Below are 27,297 nucleotides of genomic sequence, written 5' to 3'. Positions count from 1 at the left end.
TTGAACTTCTTAGCTGCGCTTAATGGGATTGCATAAAAGAATGTTCTTGTTCATGGGAAATGTATATGTGAATTATATTGTTTGTTCAAGGATGTGTGCAGCTAGCTCTCATATGTTCAGAAGACAGAGCAATAGATGATGGATGATAGGGAGGGAGGGAGGGAGAGAAAGAAACGGTGTGACAGAATGCTAAAGTTGGTGGATCGGGGTATCAGGGGAGGGGGGTTAGGGTATGCTGGAGTTCTGTGTATGGGGTTTGTATTGTTTTTGCAACTGTTACTGTAAGTTTGAAATTATTTCAAAATAAAATTAAAAAAAAAATAAAACAGAAGTGTAAAAAACTTCTCCCCCCCCCCCAAAAAAAATTGTAGTGATGGTTTGTATCCTATTAATCACCTGAAATTTTACTCTTTCTAATGCTAATATCACCACTTCAGATTTCTGTGGTTTAGCCTTTACTTGGTATATGTTTTGGAACTTTATTTTCAATTTTTTGATTTGCTTTTATTTTATTTGTGTATCTTTTAGGCAGCATACAGCTAGATTTTATTTTGTTACTCCACTTGATGGATTCCAGTCTTTTAGTGTGTGCTTATTCTGTTTAATGATATTGTTATTGTGGACATATTTGGATATATTTCTACCACCTTTAAAAATATTTCTGTTTAAAATTTTTTTCTTGAAGTATTTTCCCTCACTGGTTTTTGTTGGTTTAATAAAGCAGACTATACTTTGTTTTATCTAGATAAGGGAATTTATTTTGTTGCTTTGCAACTTACAAAAGCAGATTTTAACAAAGAGATTTTATTTTTGTTCCTTTCATGATTACTCATTCACTGTTAACATGATGGTATGCACCATGCAAGGTCAAAAACTATCTACATTGGAATAACTTATTTAAGTAAAATGACAGCAGCCTTCCCTTTGAAATTAGATTTTTGGGCAGATAAATTTACTTTTTTATATTATTTGTATAATTTGATTCCATTTTAACTCATTTTCTTAAACTAACTGACCTTAGGAATATTACATTTTGCATGAAAAACAGAAATCATTTTTTAAATTCTGCATATGTGAAAAAATACATCTATAATGCAATAAAGTGACATTGAATGCAAGATTTTAGGGATATGTGTTATGCACATTTGTCTGGAGAGCACTTATTAGTGTGCATCAAGTTCTTAGAATAATTAACAACTTCAAAATGATTAAGAACCACTGGTTCAAATTTGTGTTCTGGATATACTGGTCCTGAAAAATACTTTGTGGAAGAAAAAAGAGGTTCTATCATCACGTGCATTTGGGACATGCTGCATAGAATATATTATTCTTGGAGGTTTACAATGCTTGAATTATATTCGAGACTCTAAGAATTCCTCCAGTAAAGAAATCTCTTAACTTTGTTAAGCCAAGGTCACCCAAATTGATCTGATGCCAGAACCCTCATTTCCAGTATTGCTTTTTAGCCTCCCACCAAACATAATGGGGAATGCTGTTTTGGAATATTCTCCATCTCTGGATTAAGCCAGTCTTCAGGATTGTCTTACAAAACTGCTTCCACTGAACTGCATTTTGGCTTTGCGTACCAGCCAGTTTGGAGGGATTTAATAAGAAGTGGGCCAACTTCTGATTTCAAAATGGTAGAGTAAAGATGTTTAGGTCCCTTTCTCAATGAAAAGGAAGAGAAGATTCTAGTCAAGGAGAAGGGTGAAGAAAATTCTTAGGGTGATGGTGAAAGGAAATCTCATGTTGACAGCTGGATGGTAGGTCCAAGGAGCAACTGTCCAAGATGGGGTGTCTCCAGGGAAAAAAATGGAACTGGTAGATTGTCTAACAATTTTGACCATGTAGAAAATTGCATTGAAAGACATTTCCATAGCCATTGAGGGGTGTAGAAGTTCAAAGATAGCTAAGTAAAAATGAAAAAATGAATAATTATCAACTCCAATAAAAACAAAAAATTGTATAGAAGAGAAGATGTAATTACAGTTCACTGCTTAGCTCATCAAAGAACAATATTTGTACCATCACCATAATGTGTAAACTCTAAAGGTAGATTTAACCCTAAATTGTGATATAAATATACTGGGATGATGTGGAGAGGGGAAGATGTGGAGGGGATGAACATCTTCACCTACCATAAACAGAATGGTAACAGATCAAGAGTACACAGGATACCTCCTACTTGGGTTGGCTTTGGGCAGAGAGACAAAAACCGACTTGAAGATCTCCAAAGAAGATTACCAAACTTTCCACAGTCCCCATTACTTGTCATTGGCATTTATATTCTTTTTAAGGAGTTTTGCTAGCTTATTTGTTTTGTAATCACAGTGGTGCCCTAAAAACTGCACTGGTAGATTAAATTGTTGATCAATTCTCAACAAAGTCTCTTTCAGCTCTGCTCTTTTGAAAGAGTTTCGGGTTTTGTTAGTGCTGGGTGTCAGACTGAATCATATGCAATTTTAAATTCAAAAACAGACTCAATTCCCTGGGTTTTAAAAACATATGTCATACGTAGGCAGAGGAACTCTGTAACAAAGACGTGGGTTGCAATTCAGTTTGCAAAGAGAACATTTGCTTTTAAGTACTTTGTTTTCTGGGCAGGTATCATTTTACTTTCCTGTTGGGGATGAAAAGTGCATCTACTGAGAGCCTCTGTAGCAGAGTAAAATGTTTATGTCCTCTTCTCCTCAAGAAAGAGAAGGAGAGGGATTCCAGCCAAGGAGAAGGGTGAAGCGAATTCTTGGACGGTGGACACCCTGTGGACCTCTATACAGAAAGAAGGAGGCTAAAGCCTCTCACGGGAAAGCATTGAACTCTTTCCCCCTTTCCCTCTTCTGCAGCTTTTAATGATACTTGGGTCCTACTTACACTCTGCTTCTGCATCCATTTCTTCAGGACCCCGGCTCACCCAAGTTGTGTAAATTGTGTAGTGGGAGTATGGGTAAGAGCAATCTAAAAGTAAATCATTAAGTGACTCTTTAATCAGTGCTAGAACAGTCTTTTCTTCGGTTAGGTCTTGTCAAGTTCTGCTTTCCACTGCGATGCTCTCTTGCTTGTTTCTTTTAAATATAACGGTGAAAGTTGGATATGCATAGTGTACAAGGTTTTGTACCAAGTGCTTTATATCATTATTTCATTTAATTTTTATGACAACCCAATGAAGTAGGTATGCTTACATCTCCATCTTTCAGATTAAGAATCCAAGGATCAGGGAAGCTAAATAACTTGCTCAAGTTCACATCAAACCCTCATTTGTTAGCCTCCAAAGCCATGCTCTTAGAATCCGTGATCCACTGCCACCTAGTTCTGCCTTTAATTTCCAAAGTATAGACATTCACACTGTTTTGAAGCTCTTTGCCTTGGCACTAAGGAGAACTCAAAACCTGAAGTTAAAAAGCCAGGCTGTTTAGCAGCGAGTTAGATCAGCCTCTGTTCTGTGTTCCCACCAGCAGGTGGGGTGATGCCCCAGTGGAATTTCCCAGGAGTCATTTAAATGTGCTTGCTTGGGTTTCTACAATTACTATCTTACTATCTAGGGAGGCATTTTCAGCCTAATTGGACTATCACACTATTCCTTGTCTTGTTAAATTAAGCCAATCTGTGGGACAAATGGTGTAATAAGAAACTGGTGCCGAGTTATAGAGAGCTTTGCATTGCTTTAGAACTCACCTAATGTGGTAACTTTACCATAATTTGCAGGCCGTCTTAAATCCTAGCCCTCTACCCCTTGCTGCCCAGTGTACTTCAAACCACATTGTTCAGAGCACTATTTAATGAGAAAATCAAATTGCAAAACAAAGTGAAACTTCCTTTTACATAGCTATAGTGTGAGTTACAGTCACAGCCGGTCCTATTACTCTAGAGTGATTTGGGGTGCCTGAAGCTTGTCTGCCGCCATTCTGATGGGATTCAAAGCCTGGCTTCACCTCTGTGTCATCCTGACCTCTTGCCCCCTCTGTGCCTGGATTTCCTCAACTATGAAGTTCACAGTTCCTTCTTCATTGGGTTGTGGCAATGATTATCTGAGGTTAATGTAACAACCAAACTTGGAGAAGAACCTGGAATGTGGTAAGTGCTCCTTACATGCTAGCTTTACTAATCCCTACCCCACCCAATTCCAAAAACCCCAAGCATGGTAGAAAAGGATCTTTGGGTAAGTAGAGTTTGCTTAGCATTTTGTAGATCTTTACGTATTTAGTGGGACCTGCTTCCGTCTCCTCCAAACAGTACCTTTGTGACCAGTTTCTATTTTACAAGACAACGTTACTCTTCAGTCACTTTGAATTGTTCCCAAGAGGGAATTTAAACAATATTTAGCTTCTGTGGAGCTCATCAGAACAGGGGCTCTTGCTTGGAATCACACTAGCTTCTCCTTGGCCAACACCAACCAGCCGGAGATGGCTGTGTCCATTTCTGGACACGAAGAGTTCTGGTGGCGAATGGGGCCGTCCACTGAGGCCGCCCCACGGTGAAGACTTTTCCGGGGAGAGACCCTCACTGTGCCTGGGCACTGTCCTGGCTGGAGCTGGCATCTGGGAGCCTAACAAGGGAACGCGTGCCACCTCTGCCCAGCGCCAAACTCTGAGCAGGCCCGGCCCAACAGGCACCAAGGTTAATTCCCAACTGCCAGTCAGTATTTAACTTTCCACGTCAGATTAGAGTAAACATTTGGGTTTGTAAAAGCCTAGGACTGCAGGCTGCAGTTAGCCAGGGCTTCGTTGGCTCCAGGCGGAAGGTCCCCAGTAGGCTGAGATTTATGTGCAAGCTTGGAGAGCTCATGAATGCCAGCACGAAGGGTTCAGAAGAGCCTATCTTTGCAGCAGGGAATCCCTACTACTCAGGCACTGCACAGGTAAATCACCAACACAAATTCTTTACTTCTCTTAAGAAGTAAGTAACAAAGTTATTTAGTTCCACTTTCCAGAAAATTATAAAAGGAATGCTTTTCCTGGTATATTGTCTGGCCATTTTTTTTTTTTTTTTTTTTTTTTTTTTTGGTAGTGTTTCTTTACTCATTTCTTCAGCAATTAACTTTGGATGGAATTTTTGAAAGTCGTTTATAGGGAATTCATGCTAAATGTAGGGAATCATATCTTTTGCTGTTCTTGCTATAAAAATGGAAGAATTTGCAGCTGTTCTTTGGCCCAGGTGAGGGTGATGAGCCACCATCTTTCAAGAAAAGAGAACTTTAGACAATGGGGTCAAATGGGTGTTCCTGTCCTTGAGTGTCCAGCCTGACCTTGTCATGAATTACACACATTTGTGACAGGAGCTGCTGGAATTAGGAGGTCACTCTGTGGCCTGGAAGTGGGACACAGCTCCTTGGTGGTGTGAGCTCAAACCATGGTCTTGGTCTCATTTCTTTCAGCCACAGGTGGTGGAAACAGGGAGTTACTGGGAAGTGTCACCTCGGCTGGGGCAGAGTGGGTGCTGGGCACCAGCCTGGGTGACGGGGGTTCTAGGGACCAACGTGCTAGCTCTGTGCACTTGGACAGGTGATTCTGGGCTGTAATTAGTCCACCACCCAAATGAGCAAGCCAGCCAGCCTAAATGATGATCTCCGGGTGCCCCTCCTGTTCTGTGACTCAGCAAGAACCATTGATTAAAAATGGCTGAAAATGCACGTCCCTGTGGATTAGGTTGTACCATATGAAATTGCCAATCTTTGCCAACTTTAAGCTACAATATGGCAATTTCATGTGGTTCAACAGAATATAAAATAATAGCTGCCCTTTGCTACTTAAGTCAACCCCTATTAGGGGATTTGATTTAGAGATAGGATGAGCACGTAAAGCAAGTAGGGTCAGTGTCTATCAGTTAAACACTTATTCCAGGAATCAAAAATCAGTATTGATTTATCTGTGATTTGAATGTTTTTGCATAATGTTCATCAATGGAATTGCTTTCACATATTGTGATTTGTTGATTTCCTTCTTTTTTTCTGTGTTATGGATTAGGCAACTGACTGTTCAGCCATGTCTCATGCATCAGAGTGCTCAAAAGTGAATCACTTTGGCCTCAACTTTTTTTAGCCTGGCCCTGGGTCAGGACTTAAGTATTTCATCTCCATAGTCCCTTTTTAGCTCTACGATTAAATCTTATCAAAAACAGTACCTCCTGATCTGATTAACAGTAGGGTTTTGTCCACGTTAGAAAAACTGAACAAACAATTGTCAGTGCTGGCAGCTCAGCTCTAAAGAGCCCAGGAGTGGTGCCATGCCCATACCTGGAAACAAACCCAAACGATGTCCACGGAATTTAGCATTAGAGTTCCTCATCTCAAAAATAGGTTGTTGGAGCAATTCTTAAACGGATGTTAGGGAGCCCAGGAATCCCCTGCAACTGAATATAGAGCTTCGTATGTGCATATATATATACACTTCTCAAGGAATCTGTGGGGACCTTCCTCCAACACCCTCCCCTCCCCCCTCCCCATTTCCAGACTCCAGTATATTAACAGTCACTATTCTGGTGGTTTCCAATTGAATTCCGCAGTGCACAGGAGAGGGACATTCATTCATTCACTCATTCATTCACCAAACATTTAATAAAGATTTGCAACGTGCCAATTGCTGTGCAGGGCTCTGGGATTCAAAGGTGGTAAGACAATCCCTGCCCTCCAGCAGCTCAAACCCTCGAGTAATTATGATTCAAATTCTTAAGGTCTCAAAACATCAGTTTCCTCATTTGTAAAATGGAGGTAATAATTCCAGTCTCATGGAGTGGTTTTAAGTATCCCATGATAAGTGCAATAAATGGGTAATTAGAGAAAAAAAAAAAGTAGTTTGCAGAGGGAGCACAGACCAGGCGAGGCCAGGGAAAGCCTTATGGATGAAGTGACAACCAACCGGACTTTCTCAAACTACAAGAGAATACACTGGGAGTCTGGAAACCCTCAGCTCCTTTATCCCGTTCTTGCTTCCTTGCGGGCACCACAGGACCCGTGCCCACTCCAGCTCTGGAATCTTAAGTCTCCCCTTAACACACCCCTCAGGAGTGTCCTGCTAAACATGAAAACACCCCTCTCCTGCACCCCATTCTCTCAGAGCCTGACGGGGAGGTGACCAGCAAGTGGATACTTCTGACAAGCCCGGCGCTGGCCTGGACTCTTCCCATGGGCTGGAAAGCTAACCAGTTACTTTGATGAAAACAATTCACAGAAAGGGGCTGACCATCAGCGTGGCCTATCCCACCCCACTCCCTTCCCGTATAGTATTGGGAACCTTTACTTGGTTCATCAAAGGAAGAACTGATGTGGGAATTCTAAGCTCTGCAGCAAAGGCAGCGAAGGAGATGTTTGGGAGGGAAAGAGGGGTAAAGGAGCGCAAACCGCTCTGCAGCTTGGGAACGCAGATAGAAAGGGGGACCTCCAGTGCACACGTGGAGCTGCTCCAAAGCAGCACCGTCCCATAACCAAAATCACTAAATGATTCCAATCTTGACAACGCCTTGGAAAGAGCATTAAAGGAGAAGTTTTCTCTACCAGGAAGAAGTAGTCTTCTGCTTCTCGATTTTCTCCTACTTCCCAGTTGCTCACGACCCTCTCACACACCCAAACTTCCCTCCATGCCTTGCCACCGCCAGTCCCTTATTTTGTAAATCGAGTTTTTCTGGTTCTTTTGTTGTTGAACCTATGTTCTACCCATTTTCCAATTTGGCTTCGCAAAAGGAAACGGAATTCTCTCCAGAGGGCACAGCAGATTATGAGAGGTGACAAAATTTAACGGTTCTTTATGGGATGAAGAGGTGGCTCAGGGTTGGCAGAATCAGCAGCTGGAAATACTCACCTGAATTCATCTTGCTCCATCACATTTGTAAGACGAGCCGTGACAGTGTGGGGGGTGATGAAACAAGAGCGCCTCCTTCTCAGGGTTAAAGAACCAGTGGTGACGTTTAGAGTAGAATAAGGCCTGCTCACCTAGACTCTTTCACAACAAACCCTTATTATTTTAAGGAGGAAAACAGCACAGCTTGTTACATTGCTTGCAAAATGTGCTTGGGATGTGCTTTGGGGAAAACTTATCTATTTGTGAAATTTCTTTCCGAGCCACTAGGCTTTGAATCGATGGGAGACGGAGAGGAAGATCTTAGAGCTCTTTGAATCATTGAACTTAAAACATCAGTAATTGTCAGTGAGGCAAATGTTGGGAAAATGCATCCTGAGGGGAGAAGACCTGTACCTGTTTATATGTGGCCCTTTCCCAAGTGGGGAAATGTGAAATTTCTCTCTTTCCTTAGGAGAAAGGAAAGACACATGAAAGAGAAGGGGGCGCTGCTTGCAGAATGGTAGATAGACAAACCCACGGCTTGGTCATTGGGCTTTTACTGAGATTGTGGACCTGCAAGTTCTTGCCAAGCATAGGTTCACTCACTGGCTATATTGTCTTTCGGTTTTGTTTCCACTTATTTGCCATATCTGTGAACCCAACTCCTTTCTCTGGGTTCCCTTATCTATCGCTTTGCTTATACTGGATACAAGTCTTTGTGCATTGTATTGTCACTTATTTGCATCTCTCCCACTAAACTGAGCCTCTGGTAGACAGACTTCCTGTATCCATTATGTCTGCATTTCCAGTGCCTTGCACATGCCTGGCACATTCATTCATTCAATCATCAAACACCTACTGAATGCCGGCCATGGGACAGGCCCTGTGCTAGACATTAGCTACACATAGAGCCCTGCCCTCAAAGAGATTACAGTCTAAGGGGTTGCTGAGACTGCTGATGATCGCGCACACACACCACACTCTCACACACTCACATACACTCACATACACACACAGAAGATATATATATATATACATACACACACATATATAAACATATTGTGAAGAGTGCTTTGAAGAAAAAGAATGAGGCTATTGGAGAGCAATGGCGAGGGTGGGGAAACTAGTTTAGAGAAGGGGTCAGCAAAGGCTTCCAAAAGGAAGTGACAGTTAAACTGGCACCTAAAGGTTGAGGAGATAGCAGGGGGAAGAGAAGGGCAAAAATACTCCAGGTCAAGGGAATAAAATGTGCAAAAGCCCCGAGGTAGGAGAGGGTTTGTTCACTTGGAGAAAGGCCCATGTGACCTGATCATGGTGAGCAAAGGACAATTGGGAAGGACATTGACTGCTGTGCAGGGCAGAGAGGGGCAGATGTGACCCTGGGGAGATGGTTGGAGGGGAGGGAATTGCATTGCACGGTATCTGCCAGGTGAGAGACATTGGTGGCCTGGGGAGTGGCAGCGGAGACGGAGAGGAGAGGATTTGAAAACTACGATTTGTCTGCTTGTTTCTCAGCATCACTTACCTAACTTCTTTCCAGTATGGACATACATACTCATCAGTTTAGGGCACTAGGATAAACCACTGCCTAAACTTGGAGATGGAACAAACCAGAGTCTGTCAACATCCCTTGCAAACTTCTTTCCTATGTATGTCTTACAGCCCCAAGATTCTCTAAAAAATTCTCTAAAAAGCAGAGGTGAGTCATTGCTTCATTCAACTAATGGCTGTTGCATGCCTGTTATGAACAAGGCATTATGCTTATTGCGAGGTTACTGATCTATTTAAAAACAAAAGTAATGAAAGATTGATGAAAATTTGGAACATGAGACAAATATAAAGGGAAAAAACATATTTTGAAGTATACCACCCACAATTAACATTTTGATCTATTTAATTCCAGTCTTCGGTTCAATAATCTGCTAGAATGACTCACAGAAATCAGGAAAGCACCATACCTAAGATTACAGTTTTCTTATAGCAAGAAGGATTCATATAAGAAAGAGCCAAAAGAAAAGATACAAGGAGAGAAGTCTGGGAGGGTCTCAGACTCGAGGCTTTAGTGTCCTCTCCCTATGGAGTCGGGTTGTGTCACCCTCCTGGCTCATCAATGAGTGTTATCAGTCAGGGAAGCTCCTCTGAGCCTCGGCGCTCAGAATTTTTTAATTGGGGTTTCATTATGTAGATATGATTGATTGAATCAAGGTCCACGTTTGAATTCAAACAGATTGATAAGACCTGGCTCAAAGCCCAACACTCTAATCACATGGTTTGCCTTTCTGGCTTGACCAGCCTCCACCCTATGTCTATCAGTGTACAAAGATGCTTCTATCACTTAGGTAACTGCAAGAGTTTGGACTTTACCTCTAGGAACTGGGAAAAAGGTCACTCAAATTATTACACAAAAATCAGTTTAAAGAATAACAAAAGATTCATCTCCCCCTTAAGACAGATGCAGACAGGATCTCGTTTCTTAACTTGGATCGTCTATTTTATCATTTAAATTACAGCAGGTGGGGAGCATGCCAACTTTATCCAACCTGACGCAGACATTGGAAGATGCCTTCAAAAGGATTTTTATCACTTATATGGACAACTGGCGCAGGAACACAACGGCGGCGCAGGAAGCCCTGCAAGCCAAAGTTGACGCTGAGAACTTCTACTATGTCATCTTGTACCTCATGGTGATGATTGGAATGTTCTCCTTCATCATTGTTGCCATCCTGGTGAGCACAGTGAAATCCAAGAGACAGGAACACTCCAATGACCCCTATCACCAGTACATTGTGGAGGACTGGCATGTAAAGTATAAAAGCCAGATTCTGAATCTAGAAGAATCAAAGGCCACCGTTCATGAGAATGTTGGTGCAGTAGAGTTCAAAATATCTTCTTAATAAGCAAGAAAGACACAAAGCCAACTTCTGGCATCCAGATAGGAAGAGATGCAAGGGTAATGAAGCAAATCTAAATTGTCATTACTTAGAAGAAAACAGATTTCTTGCTCTCTGTGGTAGACCGAATTATGTACCCTAACACAGACATGTCCTTAATCTGAATCTGCATTCTTGTGGGTGTGAAGCCACTGCAAGTAGGAACTTTTGAAGGTGTTATTTTTAGTTAAGGTGTGGTCTGACTGTATGAAAGTGGGTCTTAATCCCCATTACTGAGGCCTCCTAAAGAGAAGAACTTGGGAGCCAGAAGTCAGAGAAACATGAGTGAAGTTGGCAGAAAACGGGAAGAGCAGACAAAAGAGAGGACACGGCCATGTGATGGGAGGCAGAGAAGAAGATGGCACCATGAGATGGAAGGTGGAGATGCCAGGCAAGGAACTCCAAGGATTGCAGGCAGCCAACTCCGGAATGCCATAGACTCGGAGAGAAAGCAAGGCGAGATGATATCTTCATTGGGACTTCTTCTAGCCTCGAAACTGTGTGCCAATAAATTCCTATTGTTGAAACGAATCCATTGTGTAGTATTTGCCATCGCAGCCTGGCAAACCAAGACACTTGGTTGAGAATTTTCATGGAGCTCATGTGGCAAATCAACTAAAACAGATGACTTTTCAATCTCGGTGATTTGTGTTTGTTCATGGGACAATATTTTAGGCTGAAGACTTCTTTTATTTTCTGTGTAATTTAAATGTCATTTTAATCAATATGAATAGTGAAAATATAGCCAAATCTGAAGGAAAGGATGTCTTTCAGAGTGTCTGTACTCCAGAAATTTACCAATCATTAAATTTTCTTTCTTATGACACATTAATATGTACGTGACTGGGTCAATTTATAATAACCCGGCTGATTTATACAGGAGCCAAAGTTAAAAAATCAATCATTTGCTCATTGAATCAACATAGAAGCATTTATTAATTCATGAATTCAGAGTCTGAAGTGAGAAATAAACAGAACCATGGGGTTACTCTACATTTATTGTTCTCCTGGCATGTAACTTACTTGGATGCCTGAATTCAGAGCATTTCTCAAGACACTTGAAGAATGCAGAATCCACACCAGACAAGTGGAATATTTAAGAACTATTCAGCACAACAGAGACGTATCTTTAAAATAACATTTAAACTTTATCAGAAAACTAACCTCCAAAATTTCTTGTTATTGTCCGAAGACTATCAAAAGTTACAAAACTGCTTTATAAACAACTTATTTTTTTCACTCAATTTTATTTCCTTCTATTTGCAATTACTTATTTTCATTTATGTTTGAAAAGATTAATAGCATAGAAGGTGTCTTAATTGCAGAAGTCTGTTGAAAAGCTAGAGAGGAACTGCTTAGTATGTTTGCACTCGGGTTCAAGATATCTTAGAATGTCTGGGCTGGAAGGCACACTGGCCATCGTCCTCTCTTGTCAAACCACTTCATGTGTGGATGAGGTGATTTCATTTGCAAATTCAACCAAGCCCAAGGAATACTGAAATGAACCAGACTCCCTGTGGGAGAGGAACTCACATGATAGAGAGGGAATAGCCATTGTGAGTAAACTCACAATGATGTAAGGTGACAAGGTTATAACAGAACTCAACACCAAGTGGGCAGAGCCAGGACAGGGACAAGAAGGCAGATCCAAATAAGGTCTTGTCTCCCGGAGCAGCTGAAGGGAGGATATCAGTGGTGAAAGACAAAAGACATATGGGGCTGTAGCATCACGTAGAATCGGGTAACTTCATGCCCCCATGTTTATCTTTTTCTGCCCCCTCTTTTCATCTCCCCATCTGTGTGCAGGTCCGCAAGCTTCTGGGTACTAAGACAAACTTCAAACCAGGAGCTTTTCTTTAAAGCATGCTTTTAGGGCTCTGACTGTCTGCCAGAGCTGCTATCATAAATACCACAAACTGGTTTTGGCTTAAATAACAGGAATTTGTTGGCTCACAGTTCTGAGGCTAAAAGAAGTCCAAAATTGAGATAAGACATAGCAGCAAGGCTTGCTTTCTCCTGGAGTCTTAATGTTCTGGTGTTGGCTGCTGGTAATCCTTGGGGTTCCTTGGTTTGTAGCTCTGTCTCCCATCACACAGAAATGTCCTTTCCTTCTGTCAGCTCTTCCGGTTTCCATTGAATTCCAGCTTCTTCCTGTGTGGCCTTCACCAGCTTCTGGCTTCTGGTTTCTTTCTCTTTATAAGGCCTCCAGTAATCCAGATTCAGGCCCATTCTCATTCAATTGGGCCACACCTTAACTATAAATAACATCTTCAAGAGGTGGTATTTATAACAGGTTCACATCCATAGGAGTGCAGATTAGGATTCAGAACATGTCTAAAATGGGGCATATAATTCAATCTACCGCAGACTCCTTGTGACAATTACAAGGCTTGTCTCTTTATATAGTGAGATATCCATGGTATCTTTCTCCGAATAATAAACTGACAATTAGGCTAATGGGTACATTAAATACAGTGTTAGGGAAAGCCATCCATATTCCAAAAGCAGATGTGGCATGAGCGGCCTCCTTCCTCAGATCAGGAACCCAGAAATGCTGCTGCACGCAGATACAGACATCCCAGTGCACCCAGAGGAGAAAGCAAGCCTTTCCTTTGGGGGTGACGGGGGACAAACCTAAGTCTCAGACCTAGATCCAGACAGGGATCTGAGGTTTCTACCAGGAAAACAAAGCAAGGAAAAACAAAACAAAACAAAAACAAACAAAAAAACCCCTAGGTTTCAAATTAAGTACATTTTATTATTCTCACTTAAAGTATAGGAGGTGACATTGATGGCTAGCAATCAACTTCACTTTCGGGAATTGGGAGAAATGCTGAATTTTTATCGAGCATCTCAGATATATAGTTGTCGAAATCATTTGCCCCAGTTTGCAGTTCTAGCATCAATTCCTACCAAACTGGGCTTTCCACCTTCAGCTGGCAACCCAAACTGCTAGCTCAAACAACTGGCTGTTTTCTTCTCCACCCCACTGGCTTTTAGAGTTCCGTCTGCTTGGTCCACAGGTTCCACAACACTCCAGTGTCAATTAGTTCTTCTTACAGCTTAGCTCAAAAAGTACTTGAAAAGAAATCTGCTTTCGTGGCCTCCTTGATAGAATACAGGTCCAGACCACCTATATTCAAATTCCGGTTCTGGCACTTGCTGACTTTAAAACCCTGAGCAAATTAATCTCTTTGTGTCTCCATTTCTTCATCTGTGAAATGGTTATAATTCTATTATGCCCTTTATAGGGCTATTATGAGATATATATTAGACGACAGCTTCAAAGTGCTTAGAACAAAACTATTTTTGTTAGTTTTCCTCGCTGAGAGTACCCCCTAGTTTGGTCTCCTCTGCAGTCCGCTGACATTTTGTACTCCATGGACACAAGGACACGATGATGGGCTTGGGAGTCGGATCGCTGGGGTTCACATCGCCAGTCTGCCACTGCCGCCTTACTCCTCACGTTTCCTCGCACAAACCACTTAATCTCTCTGTGCTTCAGTCTCCTCATCCATAAACGGGTGAGCCGGGCATATAGATCTTTGAAGATGGCCTCAAATGGGGTAGGGGCTGTGGGCTCAAACCCTGCACGCATTTACAAAGCGTTTGTTCTGGAAACCTTGTACTGGGGCACCCTGCCGTTACCCAAAGGAAAACGCCTGCATTTTATCAAAGAGAAAGGCTAAATCTGAAAACTTCTTTTGGGGACCCACGTGCCCTCAGCCGCAGATAGCAGCGAGGAGGCAGCCAGGATTGCTGAAGGCTCAAGAGGCCCGCCACTTAACGTTTAGATCCCGACGTGACACGGCCCAGCCCACCCTGCAGCGGCTCAGCCTTGACCCGGGGCCTCCCAACCCCCGACGTCACTCGGGGTCCATGAAGGCCGTAGGGAGCCCACTGCGCCGGCGCAGAGTGGTGCACGCACCCTCCCCCCGACCCCGAGGACGGCCCGCCGGGAGCCCACGGCGCCCGCGCGCAGCAATGCATTTCGGGACATGTAGTTTCGCCGGCGGGAGTGTCTTGTGTACGCGCTGCGGGCCCTACTGCCAAGAAGTGTAAGTGCGCGACTTCGGGGTGGGCGAGTGCCTGTCCCGGAGCCTGAGAGCTTTTCGGGGTTCCGCCCGGCGACCAGCGCAGAGTTCGCGTTTTCATTCCGGGCCCCGGTCGCGCGGCGCCGGCTTTAGGGTGACGGGCTCCACGACCCCCACGGCAGAGCGGCGGGGCCTCTCCAGGCCGTCCAGGCGCCTCGAACCCCGCGGACCCGGCGCCGGGAACGGGGGTCGGTCTCCAAGGGGCCTGGAAGGGCGGTCGAATGTTCTGGATGCCTGTTCTGTGGAAGGGTAGTGGAAGCGATGACAGCTCGTGGCCCCCATCCTGGAGTGTGAGCGGGGCGGGTGAGGACCCTGCTCAGGGCCCCGCGTTTAGGCGGGTCAGAGGCCTAGAAGGCTCCAGCGGCTTGCCCAGGATTGCATAGTTAACCCAGACACCCAGGTTGCCCGACCAGGTCGTGGGGTTCCAGCACATAGAGGCCTGGGCACCCCGCGATCCGCTTCTCCTCTGCTGCCTGAATCGCTGAGTGTGGAGTCAGGCAGCAGAGGTGGAGAGGGGTTCCCGAAGGTTCAGTCCCGGGGCGGAGGAGGAGGGCACGTCACTTCCAGCCAGAGCTATTCTGGCCCTAGGAACCCCTGCTCACCGGGTGACAGGCCCGGAGGTCGGAGGTCGGTCAGGCGATGCTCGGGGTTCAGAACTCTCCCCTACTTCAGATGACTGAATGAGGACTAAGATGTGAAAGGTCGAGGCTGGGAATGAGAACACCTTCAGGAAGTTCACCGAAATGGGTCTGCCTCCTTTGTGGCAGGGATGAGTAAAAACCAAGAGGTAGACTAGCCCTTGAGTTTGTTAGTTGTGCCAAAAGGACTTAGATTGTGGACGATATTGTCTGTATTGCTTTAATTGGCTTCACCAAAGTGCCGAATAGTTTTTGTTGTTTCTAGGAGAAAACTGTGGAAGAAAAAAAAAATCAGGATATTTTTGGCAGTAAAGGGAATGGAAATAATTGGAGTTGGATCTAAGCCATTTCTTATTTTTGAGTTTTAAGTGGATACTGGATAGTTTCAGTGGAGATTTTAAAGACTATGTCCCTCAAAGATGGTGCCCATCTTGTTGGGTTTTGCAGTTCAGCTGTCACATACCACATGCCTCTTGTTTCTAGTAGTGTATCAGTTGTATAGGACATCAGAGCAAAAAGCCTAGTGGTATTTTTAGCTTTCTTAGTTGTTCTTATTTGCAGAAAGCCTGCAGGGTGCTAGGCCAGTGGCTCCCCTATATGTCTTGTAAATTAAGGGAGGTGAGAAAAAGTTGTAATTCAGAGCCTGTGGGTAGGAATCGGCCAGGCTATGGGGTGGTTTGCTCTCCCCTTCTCCAGCCCTCCCCTCCACCCCTCTGCTGCTATTGCAGTTTGACTTTAAATATGTTTCCTTCCTAAAGAGCTTGAATCTTACCACTCTAGGGATGAAGTTGAGGAAGCTACCACTATATTTTCATAGTCAATTCTGTGATATCAGATAGGACGATGATATCCTATCATCGTGTAAATTACAGAGTGGATCTTTGGATTCAGTTTTTAAAATGAGAACCCTTCTTGTGAGAGAGATTAATGACTTGTCTGGGGTCACATGTCCAGCCATTTGATGCTACCAAGAATAGACTCCAGATCTCCAGGAGCCTTTTCCACAACTTGGTGCTGTCTTAAAAGGGCTGCATTTTGCCTAGGAGGCCCCTTGTTAATGTCCTTCAGCTTGGCATGTCCCTTAGTGGAGAGAGGGATGTTAATCATAACAATAATAGTTGGCATTTGTTTAGGGCTCTCCTTGTGCTGAGCAGGGTGCTTCGTGTTTGCAGATAAGTCTCTGAAGGAGAATTTACAGAGGAGGGAGCTGGGGCTTAGAGAGGCCAAGTGACTAGTGCAAGGTCACACTGCAAGTAAACATAGTACCTGTTTGCCAGGGGGCCAGACGGCTGGGTGTGCTCTTTAATTTACTTCCTCCTGTAAGCTTTTTCGACCTGTTGTCCTTGACTTTAGGAATCAATATCCTCTATGTCAGTGCAGTTTTAGCCTCAGAAAAATTGTGGGGGACAGGCAAACTCACCTACCATATTTGTGCACAACTCAATGAAAGTAGGAATCATAAAAATAAAGTTTATGTGACCTTAAACATTTTATTTTAACTTATGATGTGGCTGATCCTTAGGATTATTAGGGATTACTCAAAGTTAAAATTCTAATAACAGGTCATAATGTGCTAGGAATATGTTTCTTAAGGGCAGGTCACTCTCTTCTGCTACTTAAAAATAAGTGAGCCATTTATACGTGAAGGTAATCAACACCTTCAATCATTGTCGTCATATTTAAGTGGATTTATGATTTAAACTCCTCTCATTAGCTTATCTACCTTTGAGAAAGTCATGGGGAAAACTTGGCTGTCTTGTGTCAACTACCAGCTTGTTTTCAAGATATTATAACCTTGAACAGTTGAGGGGTGAGCTTTTTATATTGAGATGCTTTTGTAATTGAAAGCTTTTTTAAAACATCTTCCTTGAACTTCATCCCCATTCTAAATGTCTGTGAACTTTTCTGCTGTCTATCTTAATTTTAACTGCCAGTACATTTCAAGAAAAGCAGTCCATAAATTTTTTAATACAGAACACTTTGATGTTAACGCTCTGGAGCCAGACTGAATGAATTGGAATCCCAGTCCCACCTGTGACCTGTGACATGTTCCTTAAGCTTTCTATTTCCTCTTCCAGAAAGTGGAGACAATAAATTCTATTTCATAGGGCTGTTGGGAGGACTGAGTGAGTTAATGCATCTAAAGCGTGTTAGCACGGCCTGGCACAATGCTGTTACACTGTAAGTCGTCGAATTTCAGAAAAAGTAAGGACCCTAGAGACTATCTGGTTGACATCCCCTTTCTTCATTTACAGGTGGGACTGAGTCTCCAAGAGGGAAATCACTTACCAGAGTGGGTAGGTTCTTTATCCAGAGCTCAAGTCTTCTGGCTCTTGGGGTATGTGTTATATTCTAAAAATAGTGACGGGCCAGGCCAGGCCTTAACAGATCTCATTCTCAGGCTGTGTCCTTGCCTTGTCATTTCCTGCCTCACCTTCACCCAGGTCTCCTCACGGTTTAGGGGGAATTCTAGAGAGGAATTGCTTTCTTAGGACAATTTTTCCCTGTGGAAAAAATATCCCTCTGGATAGTTAAAAAAACCAAGATTAGCTTAATTAATTAATATTCAGAGAACATGAGAAACAGAAGGACACAAACAGCATGTTGTTGAGGGCAGGAGGCAGGGGGAGGGACAGATTTTAGACTCAGTCTCTTAGGCCACAGATGTATAGAGTGGGAGTAGCAGTGCCACCAGCCCCCAAGGGCTGTGCCCCCATCCCAGGTGTACAGCTGCCAAGATCATTCTGCTCGACAGGAGCCAAGCCCGTCAGACCTTACCCAGCCTGTCTGCTCTCTACCACGTTAGGTAGCCTTGGTCATGACCCTTCACCAGCCTTTCTGTAGAGCTTGTTCTCTTGTGCATATGTGCCCTCTCTCTCCATCAAAGAAAAGTCTTCCTGAGGTGGTCTGCTCTAGACAATCCAAATTGACCTCTTTCTTTTCTTTCCCCTAGAACAGCAAGACCTGAACTTGCAGCCCCCCCTCCTCATGTACTCCTCAGAGTGGACCTGCACTGACCGGGAGTGAATTCACAATTGGTCCAACATGAACTGGAAGGTGAGAGTAGTTTTAAACACTTATGGCTCGGATTTTTTTCTTTTTCCCTGGTTGAAAATTTCAGAATAACAGCTACCTAGAGGTAAGCTAATTTGAAACAAAACAAACAAAGTAGATTAAAGCAGGAGTCTTAAATAATAGTTCATATTTTACTTTACATTGAAACGCATAAATGTACACTTATTCACCAACTTCTGGAGGAAGGCCAGGCCTTTTTCTTTGAATGTGAGTCACCCACTGTAATTCTCCCTCACTTTTCCTGCAAAGACCCTGTCTTTAGAGCATCATCTACTACTTCATGTTTTGGTTTTTTTAAAGTGCACTAAGGTTCTAAAGAATTGGGGTAGCTGGTGGTGGATACCTGAAACTATCAAACTACAACCCAGAACCCATGAATCTCGAAGACAGTTGTATAAAAGTGTAGCTTATGAGGGGTGACAATGGGATTGGGAAAGCCATAAGGACCACACTCCACTTTGTCTAGTTTATGGATGGATGAGTAGAAAAATAGGGGAAGGAAACAAACAGACAAAGGTACCCAGTGTTGTTTTTTACTTCAATTGCTCTTTTTCACTCTAATTATTATTCTTGTTATTTTTGTGTGTGTGCTAATGAAGGTGTCAGGGATTGATTTGGGTGATGAATGTACCACTATGTAATGGTACTGTAAACAATCGAAAGTACGATTTGTTTTGTATGACTGCGTGGTATGTGAATATATCTCAATAAAATGAAGATTAAAAAAAAAAAAATAAAGTGCACTAAGATCTTATGAAGCAGTTTACATACCAGATCTTTCCAGAACTTTATGCTCTCCCCTCCAATCTTGCATAGTTGTCTTGCCAACAGTATTTTTTTTTACTCAAACTTGAGTTTTTTAAAACATTGAAGTTAGTTTTCAGGAGCACAACTTTTTCTTTCACTGTCATGTTCGTATATGTCGTGTTTAAATGTACTACTTATAGCATCGAGTACAGTTTAAAGTGGTTGGGAAATAAATGCAGTTGTCCCTGTAAAGCATTAGATGAAGCTGGTGGGAGCAGAAGCTCAGGGCAACCAGAGTGTAGCCTGCCAGCTGCCAGTGGGCATGGGCAACAGTCAACGAATGTTACCAGGAGAAAGGAGAGTATCACTTTATATTCCCAGAGTGAGTGAGGTGGACATTAATTAAGAGAGCATCCGCTAAAGTATGTGTTTATTGTAGACACTTTGAAAATTACAGAAGAGTATGAAATCAAATATAAATCTTCCGTAGTCTCAACACTGAGAGATGGCTAGTATTAACAATTTTGATGTATTTTCTCCCAATGATTTATCTATATATGTAAGTGTGGTGTGTGTACTTTCAGATTAGGATCTCATATGTACTTTCTCATAAGCATTACTTTGTTCAAAACATCCAGTGGTTTCTATTGCAAGGAGAGCTGGAAAAGTCCAGATGCAGGAACAAGGCACCAGGAGGATGCAGAACTTCCCCTTCCCTCCCCAGCTTGGTGGGGGTCTAGGGGTCCCTGCAGGAGGGCTGCGGGGACTCTTTTCCCAGGAGAGCCTGGGAAGTTAAGGAGGTAGAGTGATCTTCTGTGAAGGGGTTGGAATGTGGGAGAGTCTGTGTCCCACCTGTTTGGGCTCCAGAGCTCACAGTGGAAAGGTGGTGGGGAGAGAGGGAAGGAGCGGAGAGCAGCGTGGGGGTGAGGGGAGGGGCTTTCACTCTCTGCAGTGGCCACAGGCAGTAGGGATGAGACCAGTCGCTGATTATACTAGAGTCCATGTCCACAAGTTTCAAGCACTGAGTTTTAATTCTCCAACGCGGTGGTTCTCAAACTTCAGCATGCAGCAGAATCACCAGGAGGACTCATTAAAATGTAAACTGTGGACCCCACTGCCAGGGTTTCTGATAGGGCAGGTCTGGGCTGGGGCTGAGGATTTGCATTTCTAACATCCCAGGTGATGCAGATGCATCCTGATCTACAGCAGAGAAATGTTTGCTTTTTAATTGTGGTGCAACAGCACCTCACTTGACCACCCAGGCCAATCCTGCTCGTGACATAAGAGTCCTTTCCTGTGTCAGGGACAGAAGTGAGACCACACTGTGGCTTCCTTCTGTGCAGCAAGATGGGTCAGCTTCTCCTTGTCCTGTAACTGCAGAGCGCTCCAGCGGAGCCTTTGCTTTCTGGCCCTGGGGGATCATGGCTGTGAGGGACAGTCGCAGCACTGCCTGTTTACCAGCGGGAGCGTGGCCTCGTTCTTTAAGAGTGAGCTGTTCTCCTTACATGGGCATCGGGGTTCGTCGGAAATGAAATTACTGTAGACCTGGTCCACCCCAGCCATTTCTTACTCATTTCCCTCCATGATGGGTTGCATGTTTTGAGAGATGTAAGGAGTTTGTTAGAATGAAATAAAAGGACTAAATTTAACACGGCTGAAGCTCAGTACCCAGGAAAGGGGCAGGGAAGGGGTCCTGAAACTCCACTGCAGCTCTTTTAGTATTCCTGACCTCTGCGGCTTCTGCCCTGCCTCCCTCTTTTGCCAATTCCTGGCCCTTGCCTCCTTCTGTCCACTACCTTTAAAAAGAAAATAAATCCCGAAACCACTTATTGTGTCCATTTGTTGATATGTTTCCATTTCAGTGGGTTTTCTGACTTCTGGTTGAGGTGACGCATCTTGTAACTTTTAAAGCTAAGTTTTGTATTCAGATCCCAGGTGGGCTCAATCATGGTAAGTCCCCAGAGGCTCGTCCGTGGAGGTTTAGAAAATTGTCAGTTAATTTAGTCCAATGCGAATCAGTGTTCAGTTAGTGCAGAAAATCCTAGTCAACCTAAAAAGAGGTTGATGTTTCCAAACTGTTCACTTTTGCCTCCAAGGAGGTAAAATATAACAACATCAAGCCTTCTTTCTTAGCTGGTTTGTATTCATGGGATCAAGGCTTTAGGACCTCTCTAAAATGTGAACCTTTAAGAAAGCAGATGGATCAGAAGGCATTTAGGGAGACGAGCCATAGTCTGGTGAGGACAAGCCCAGATTCCTGATAAGAGGCTAAACTTCTAGTTGCCAGGGGTAAAGTTTCACTTTCAGAACTTTTTTCATGTTTTACACATGTTTTACACTGTTGCCAGAGTGATATTTCTGAAGTGCATTTGTTTTCTTTATCCTATGCTGTTTAATTGGTTTTACAGTTGCAAACTCTTACCTGGTTACTCAGAGTATTCTTACTGTTTTAGCTAAATTAAAACAATGTAAAGACATGGATTTCCCATGCCTTGCCTTCATCTAGTTTCATCTTTTTTTTTTTTTTTTTAAATCACATTGCAACCTTCCGTAAATAGCCGTAAGTAACCCCATTGAAGAACTTCACAGGTAGTGACTCCAGTTACCTTAGGTAGATTCAGTAGTCCAAACCATCTTTTATTAACATAATTTAATTGTGAAATTAATGGGGGTGGGAGAGAGTGGCATACATATTACAGTATAGTATACTGATGAAAAGTATTTGGGCTTTGAAGCACTCCGCTGGCTCAAATCCTGCCTCACCAATTACTAATCTTTCTGAACTTTACATCTTCTCAATTAGAAAATCAGGGCAGCTCGCCTGCCTAATGGAGATTTTGTAAGAACTAAAGGGAATAATTCATCTGTATAAGGCACGTAATCCACGGTAAGTTCCTGGGATGGTAACTGTCTTCTAACAGTGAAATTTATACCTAGGTCTGAGTTATAAAGAATTTGGATAAAATTATCAAGTCTTTAGTGTGCATAAATTGTGATATCATCACTTCCATTTTATTGAAAACTAGGAATCAAAGAAAAGAGGACCCACTGGGCTGTGGGTAAGAATGTTCTCTCCCCGCTCTGGCCTCATCACGGATTGGCTGTGTGACCTGGGGTTGGTCTCTCCACCTGCCTGGGCTTTACTTTCTTTTGAGATACTATTAGAGGGAAGTCCAAGTTTCCTCCCCATGGTAAAGTCTCATTCTGTTGGTATTACATATAATAATTGATGTGTGGCAATTTTACCTAATGATTTCACTGGGTTAAATCCTATGTAGTCCTCTAAAATAATGCTCACTTAAAAAAAGCACACCTTTTCACTTTGTTTCTAAATTGAATTTCTAAATCACACAAAAGGCTTATAACTAGCATTTCTAAATCACATAGAAGGCATGTAATTATCATTCAGGTCATATGAATCGTGTTTATGAAACTAGTACGGTATTTGGCTTTGAGATGCTGTTTTGATACATAAAATTTCATAAAACATACTAGTGCAAAGAATGAGTAATTGAAATTCATAGTTAATACCCAGCCTTCATTTTAGCCAGTGGGTTAAAGCATCTCCAACAGGACATTACAGGAGCAGTTGATAAGTAGCTAAGTTTGAATATTTGGGGGTTTTACTGTCTTTATTTATATATTTCTTTGACCTCCAAGGGCCCGTGCTGATGAGTAGCTGGACCCGAGAGGAATTGACAGTGTCCTAAGGCAGGAGAGAATCCAGGAGGAGGGTCCGGCCCATCCTCACTTCACTGGTCAAGAGGCCAAAGCGCAGAACAGTCAGGTGACTGACTCAGGTCACAGAGGCAGCCTCCTGGCTCCTTTCAGCAGACCACGCTGCTCCTGAGAAGCAGAGGGCCTGGGCAGTTGGCAGATTGGACAGTTAAATTGTGAACGACCGGTTATTACCATCGGTAGTGGGCTTGTGGCCCAGTCTGGGAAGCCAGTGGGAAGGGAGCAGTGAAGGGCAGGGCTAATGGTCCCGGACTGTCAGCTCCCTGGAGGCAGGGACCCTGTCTGCCTTGGTCAGGGGTGTAGCGCCAGCACCTCGCCTGCTTCGTCTTACGTGATAAGTGCTCAGGAAATATTGGTTGAATGACGGAACATAAAAGCAGCGTTCCATAGTGATTCTAAGCCGTTTAGAGTGGTTTATTTCTTCTTTAAGGTTCTCGATCACGTGCCACTGTTGCTGTATATCTTGGCAGCGAAGACATTAATTCTCTGCCTGGCATTTGCTGGAGTCAAAATATACCAAAGGAAAAGACTGGAAGCAAAACTACAAAGCCTGGAGGCTGAAAAGAAGAAGCAGTCAGAGAAGAAAGATAACTAAAGGGAAATCAAAGGTACTGGGGACTTGGCAAATACAAACTACACAGTGAGTTAGAGCAGGCCAGTCTTCAGATGTGACAGTTCGAAGAATCGCTGATTGCTAGGGTGTGGGGGGCTGTGTCCCACTGTTCTCTGACACGGAAGCTCGTTTAAGGGTGAGGTGTGCACATCCTGGTCCTTGCAGCTGGCCTGTTGAGGATCCTCCCACCTGGCTTCCTGCCTCCCGTGTCACCCATCTCCAGCCCACCCTCCTCCCTCTGTCTGCCGAGCGTGTCCCACGTGCATGGATGAGTGGTCCCCTCCTTGTGCTCCATTACCAGGAGCAGATTCTTAGCAGGTATTTGGTCACAGGACTCTGAGAGTCTAAGGAAAGTTGGGGACCTTCTTCCTAGAGAAGCACACAGCCTAGAAGCACATAGAATTGTGCATGACATTTCAGGCAGGGGTAGGAAGAAAGGGGTGGAGACACACAGGATTTGAAGCCCTTGCCTGTACTCAAAATTAGGAAACCCTGTCTTACTTTAAGATAAACTGTGACTTTGTGGTATGGCATACAAATCCCTTCCCAACCTGTCCTTAAGTCCAGTCATATCTCCTACCTCTTCTGCCCACGCCATGCTCTTATAGCCCATTCCTTAGCCACAATGGACTTTCTAACCCCTCGGCCTTTGCTTGCTGGCTCCCCTGCCCCTTCCTGATGGTGTCCTCACAAAGTGTGAGGTCCGACTCATCATTGTAGCCCAGGGCCCCTCACAGTGCACACAGGAAGGGCCCAGAAAATGTTTGTTGAGTTAGATGCACTAAGGCATTGGGAATTTATTAGTGCACCCCTCTTATAGATCTATCATATGGCAGCTAGCAGTTTCCTTAATTTTGGAGTACCCATACAATTTCTTTTTATCAGTTTGCATTCTGAGCTTCTCTAAAAATGAGAGGATTCAAATATGGTGGCAGGGAATTCTACATCGGTGGTTCCCGAGCCTGGCTGATGATCACAGCGGCTTCGAGAGGAGGGGTATTGTCAAAATACAGATTCCCAGGCTCCAGCCTCAGAGAGAAGCTCTGTGTCTGTGGTTGGGTCTGGGCATTCTGTTCAAACTGTGAGGTGATTCTGACAGTGCTCTCAGACACAGGCCGCTGTGGAGGAACCCCTGGCGAGGTGACCTCCAGAGCCCTCCTGCTCTGAGATTCCAGGCTTCTGAAAATGCGATTTCCCCTTTTTAGACTTACATTCAGGTTAAAGGCATACTTATTAGTAATAATAGCAGCGCTTACTGAATGATTAGTCTGTGCTCGGCATCTTGCTAAGTCTTCCATGCACAGTTACATACACAGTTTAATCCTCACAATGACTCTTTGAGGTATGTACATCATGCAGATTGAGAAAATGGCTCACACTGTATGATGTGAAGAACAGAACCAGAAATTGAAGCCAGGGCTGACACGTCCACCAGGTGCGCTGCCCTTGGAATGCAGGGGAAGTGAGCGTGTGCAGAGCACTTCGTGCCCCTCTTACTCATCCTGCTTTCACCTGGCCAAAGGCGTCGCTGTTAGGCAGCCTTGTTTCTCTCTCTTCAAAGATGTCTTCTTGACTGACTTAGCAGTTGGCAATGGGTGGGCAAAGACAGAGCATTTAGAAATTCAAGAGTGCGGGAGACAGTTGAGTTGAAACATTGTGGATTGGATTTAGATTCCAGACAGAGCCATAACCTTGTGTCTTAAACTGAATAGAGGAATTCAAGATTAGCTGTGAGGTCAAGAGCACTCCCTCCCTCCCACAAACACCCGCAGAGATCTGTCAGTGAATTCAGGGATGGTTGGTTACACCAGCTGAATCTAGAGCTGACAGCGGAACTTCACTTTCCTTCACACACTGGCAGCTTCAAAGACTGGAGCGTTGGTTTAAACAAAAGTGGTCTTTAGATGGGAGGAAAATTGTGATGCCAACAATACATATTCATTAATAGATAAACTTCAGTGGTTTCTAGTTGTTAAGTCTAAATGGCTGAACATAAGGCCAAATGTTGAGAACTAGTTATTTTATCAAACATATCCTATTTATCTCTTTGTTCTTCCTTCCTAGATTTTGTAATTTAAATGTCAGCTTGAGACTCCAGATAAGAAGAAAGACTTAATTATTGAATGATGTGTCTGTCAGAGGACAAACTTCCAACCTATACCTTTAATTTAAAATAATGTGACTTTTTATATGCTTGAGAAGCAGTATTTTGTTTACCAAAAGTAAAATGTCTTTGTAAAAGGGGTGTCTCTGGTCTTTGGAATAAGCTGTGTCATGTCTCTCTTTCACACACACACATACACACACACTTTGTTGCAAGAGGAGAGAGTTTTTGCAAACCCACACCTCCCACACGTCCTGCATTTCCTAACTGTGGGTCCAGATCACAGGTGCACAGAGATAGGCTGCGGAACAGGTGGCATCTGCTGTGGGGTGAAACCCCAGATGGAGGTCTCCACCTGCTGGTCCTCCCCCACACCTCCGTGTCCTGGGGTGCCCTCCGGTACACTTCTCTTCATCAACAATGACCGTAGCCTTGTGCATGTGTTTTCCTCGTTAGGCTGGAGGGTGGCTGTTGGTGAGTCCGGAAGCTTGCAGTGCACTTGGTTGAGAGCTGTCTTCTGACCTTTGAGGGAGGTCAACAGGGAGAAAGCCATTGAGGACCATCTGTCATGATGGATACTGTTTTAGTTTCCTGGGCTGTTCAAGCAAATATCATGCAATGGGTTGGCTTAAACAATGGGAATTTATTAGCTCATGATTTTGAAAGTGGAATAAAGTCCAAATCAAAATATGATCAGGCCATGCTTTCTCCTTGAAGACTCACATTCTGGGACAGGCTGATGGTGATCCTTGGTCCTTGGCTTCTCTGTCCCATGGCAATGCACATGGCGGCCTCTCCTGGCCTCTCCTTTCTCTTCTGGGTTCCCTTGAATTTCACTTTTGGCTTGCTCCCTGTGGCTTTCTCTCTGTCTGAATTTCATTCAGCTTATAAAGGACTCCAGTAATATGATTAAGACCTGTCCTGATTGAGTTGGGTCACACCTTAACTGAAGTAACCTCATCAAAAGGCCCTACTTACAATGGGTTCATACCTACAGGAATTAAGTTTAAGAACATGTTTCTTTGGGCTACATAATAGCTCCGAACCACCATAGGTACTGAGTCTCAAAGAACTCTTATTACTTGAGCCCTGTCCTGCATGACTAAGAGGAACCCTGGGGTGTGGTTCATCTCCCCCACCAGCACTGGGATTTGCTAATGAGAGATAAATGTGGGGCCAGCATAGAAGAGTGTTTCAGATTTGAGAGAAGTGGGAATGATAAGATTGTTTTACTCAGCACTTAACAGATTGAGATCGCTATTAAAAGGGCTCCTGTTCTCTGACTTCTCTCAACTTACCAGAGTGGCTGGGAATGAGGAAGCAGTAACCAAGGAAGTAAATATGTTTGAGCATTTGGTGCCATGTTGATGGCCACATGGAAAATTTGCATGTATATCCATTAATAGATATCCCACTGCATCCTGGCCCAGAAGGTAGAACTCTGAATTTTAACCTGAGGAGTAAGAGGAATTATCCTTAAATTTTACTGTGATCACTGATGCACTTACAATTTAGAAAGCAGGAAGGATTTTATATAGGATCAGTTTTCAGTGCAGAATAGAGCCTGACCCTATAAGCTGCAAATCCCA

The 27,297-nt window shown here is 43.6% G+C and overlaps 2 protein-coding genes across 6 annotated transcripts; both read left to right on the top strand.

The window, feature by feature from the left end:
* Nucleotides 1–4,722: 4,722 nt before the first annotated feature.
* Nucleotides 4,723–11,467, top strand: KCNE2 (potassium voltage-gated channel subfamily E regulatory subunit 2). Its single transcript, XM_037803303.1, has 2 exons — nt 4,723–4,855; nt 10,280–11,467. The coding sequence occupies exons 1-2, from the start codon at nt 4,760–4,762 to the stop codon at nt 10,661–10,663; spliced, it is 480 nt and encodes a 159-aa protein (XP_037659231.1). The 5' UTR covers nt 4,723–4,759; the 3' UTR covers nt 10,664–11,467.
* Nucleotides 11,468–14,677: 3,210 nt separating this feature from the next.
* On the top strand, nt 14,678–25,845 carry SMIM11A (small integral membrane protein 11A). Of its 5 annotated transcripts, none has more exons than XM_037831973.1 (5): nt 14,678–14,757; nt 17,687–17,728; nt 18,390–18,488; nt 23,422–23,599; nt 25,669–25,845. In XM_037831973.1, the coding sequence occupies exons 3-4, from the start codon at nt 18,477–18,479 to the stop codon at nt 23,584–23,586; spliced, it is 177 nt and encodes a 58-aa protein (XP_037687901.1). In that variant the 5' UTR covers nt 14,678–14,757; nt 17,687–17,728; nt 18,390–18,476; the 3' UTR covers nt 23,587–23,599; nt 25,669–25,845. The 5 variants fall into 5 exon arrangements, with proteins under 5 accessions (XP_037687901.1, XP_037687919.1, XP_037687926.1 ...); XM_037831981.1 differs by having other exon boundaries at nt 14,697–14,757; nt 18,385–18,488; XM_037831991.1 differs by lacking the exon at nt 17,687–17,728 and having other exon boundaries at nt 14,692–14,757; nt 18,385–18,488.
* Nucleotides 25,846–27,297: the final 1,452 nt, after the last annotated feature.

This window comes from Choloepus didactylus, chromosome 1 (assembly GCF_015220235.1).
Source record: "Choloepus didactylus isolate mChoDid1 chromosome 1, mChoDid1.pri, whole genome shotgun sequence".
Taxonomy (NCBI): Eukaryota; Metazoa; Chordata; class Mammalia; order Pilosa; family Megalonychidae; genus Choloepus; species Choloepus didactylus.
This window is presented reverse-complemented; position numbering and strand designations above follow the sequence as displayed.